The sequence below is a fragment of the Morus notabilis genome, unplaced genomic scaffold (assembly GCF_000414095.1).
Source record: "Morus notabilis unplaced genomic scaffold, ASM41409v2 C11413362, whole genome shotgun sequence".
NCBI lineage: Eukaryota > Viridiplantae > Streptophyta > Magnoliopsida > Rosales > Moraceae > Morus > Morus notabilis.
Genome location: NW_010387623.1, coordinates 1 through 1,104, shown reverse-complemented (window position 1 = coordinate 1,104; position 1,104 = coordinate 1). Strand labels below are relative to the sequence as shown.

The 1,104-nt window shown below is 35.5% G+C and overlaps 1 protein-coding gene across 1 annotated transcript; it reads right to left on the bottom strand.

The window, feature by feature from the left end:
- Positions 1-428: 428 nt before the first annotated feature.
- On the bottom strand, positions 429-933 carry LOC21383774 (transcription factor MYB3; the record flags this gene model as incomplete). Its single annotated transcript, XM_010114936.2, has 1 exon — positions 429-933. A coding segment is annotated over one exon (505 nt), but the record flags the coding sequence as incomplete, so codon positions are not given.
- Positions 934-1,104: the final 171 nt, after the last annotated feature.

The window sequence follows — 1,104 nt, the reverse complement described above, 5'->3', positions numbered from 1 at the left end:
TCATGAAGCGTGTGCGCTTATTTATACAAGCAAAGATATATGATTAAGGGTTTCCTTACATATAAGATTCACAAGGAGTACATATGCATCTCCATTTCTTTTCATGACCATATCCATATATTTTTTCACGTACGCATTGTGAATAGTACGTCGAACCCTCACCTTCAATCCTATATATAAGTACGATCAATATTCTTCAATTTTAAAAGAGTAATCACCCCCCTTGAAAAGACTAGTGTCTAATATCGTAATTTCACTTTTAATCATGAAAATCTCCTCGTGACTTTCCACAAATGGAGCCCTAACAATTGTTGCTCCAAAATTAACTAATAACTATAGTAATAACTTTTTTGCTGATTAATAACTATATTAATAATTAATTAATTTAGCATAATCATCTGATCTATGTCTTAATTCATCAAAATGAACTAATTCTGACCATCATGTGAAGAGATTTGAAGCGTGGGAGCTGACCCGAGTACTTCTAAGTCTTTTCCCGATTTGGGCTTTATCTCATGATGATCATTAATATTTATAATATATGACTTTTGCTCTCCAAGTTTGATTGTTTTGTTACCAATCTCAGGCGAATAATTAGGACTGCTCATTGTAAGATCAAGGTTTAAATCCGGCAGCAGCGAGGAGGAGTTTTCGTCGTCTTCCAAGCAACTTCCGCCATCTGAAACCTCGTGATCACCGTTGCCACCGTGGGGTTTCGATGGACTAATTTTGATGGTGGGTGATGAAACAATTGCACTACCAACAGTTTGGGAGTTCTGGAGATCATGATTTGGACGAGAAAAAGACTGATTCAATCGATGATTGTTTGGATCAATTCCCATATTTATGAGCTTTCTCCTGAGATGAGAATTCCAGTAGTTCTTTATCTCGTTATCCGTTCTTCCCGGTAACCGTCCGGCAATCAGCGACCACCTACAATCATTGATGTAATTTTAAGACGTATTGTTACGTGAGATATTAGTCATGCGCATTTAGAATATGTGTAACGGTGTAATTAGAGTACATATGCATCCATTATTGTCAACATTAAAAAAGAGAGGGGGGGTGGTTTTTTTTTTTTTTTTTTTTTTTTTTTTTTTTTTT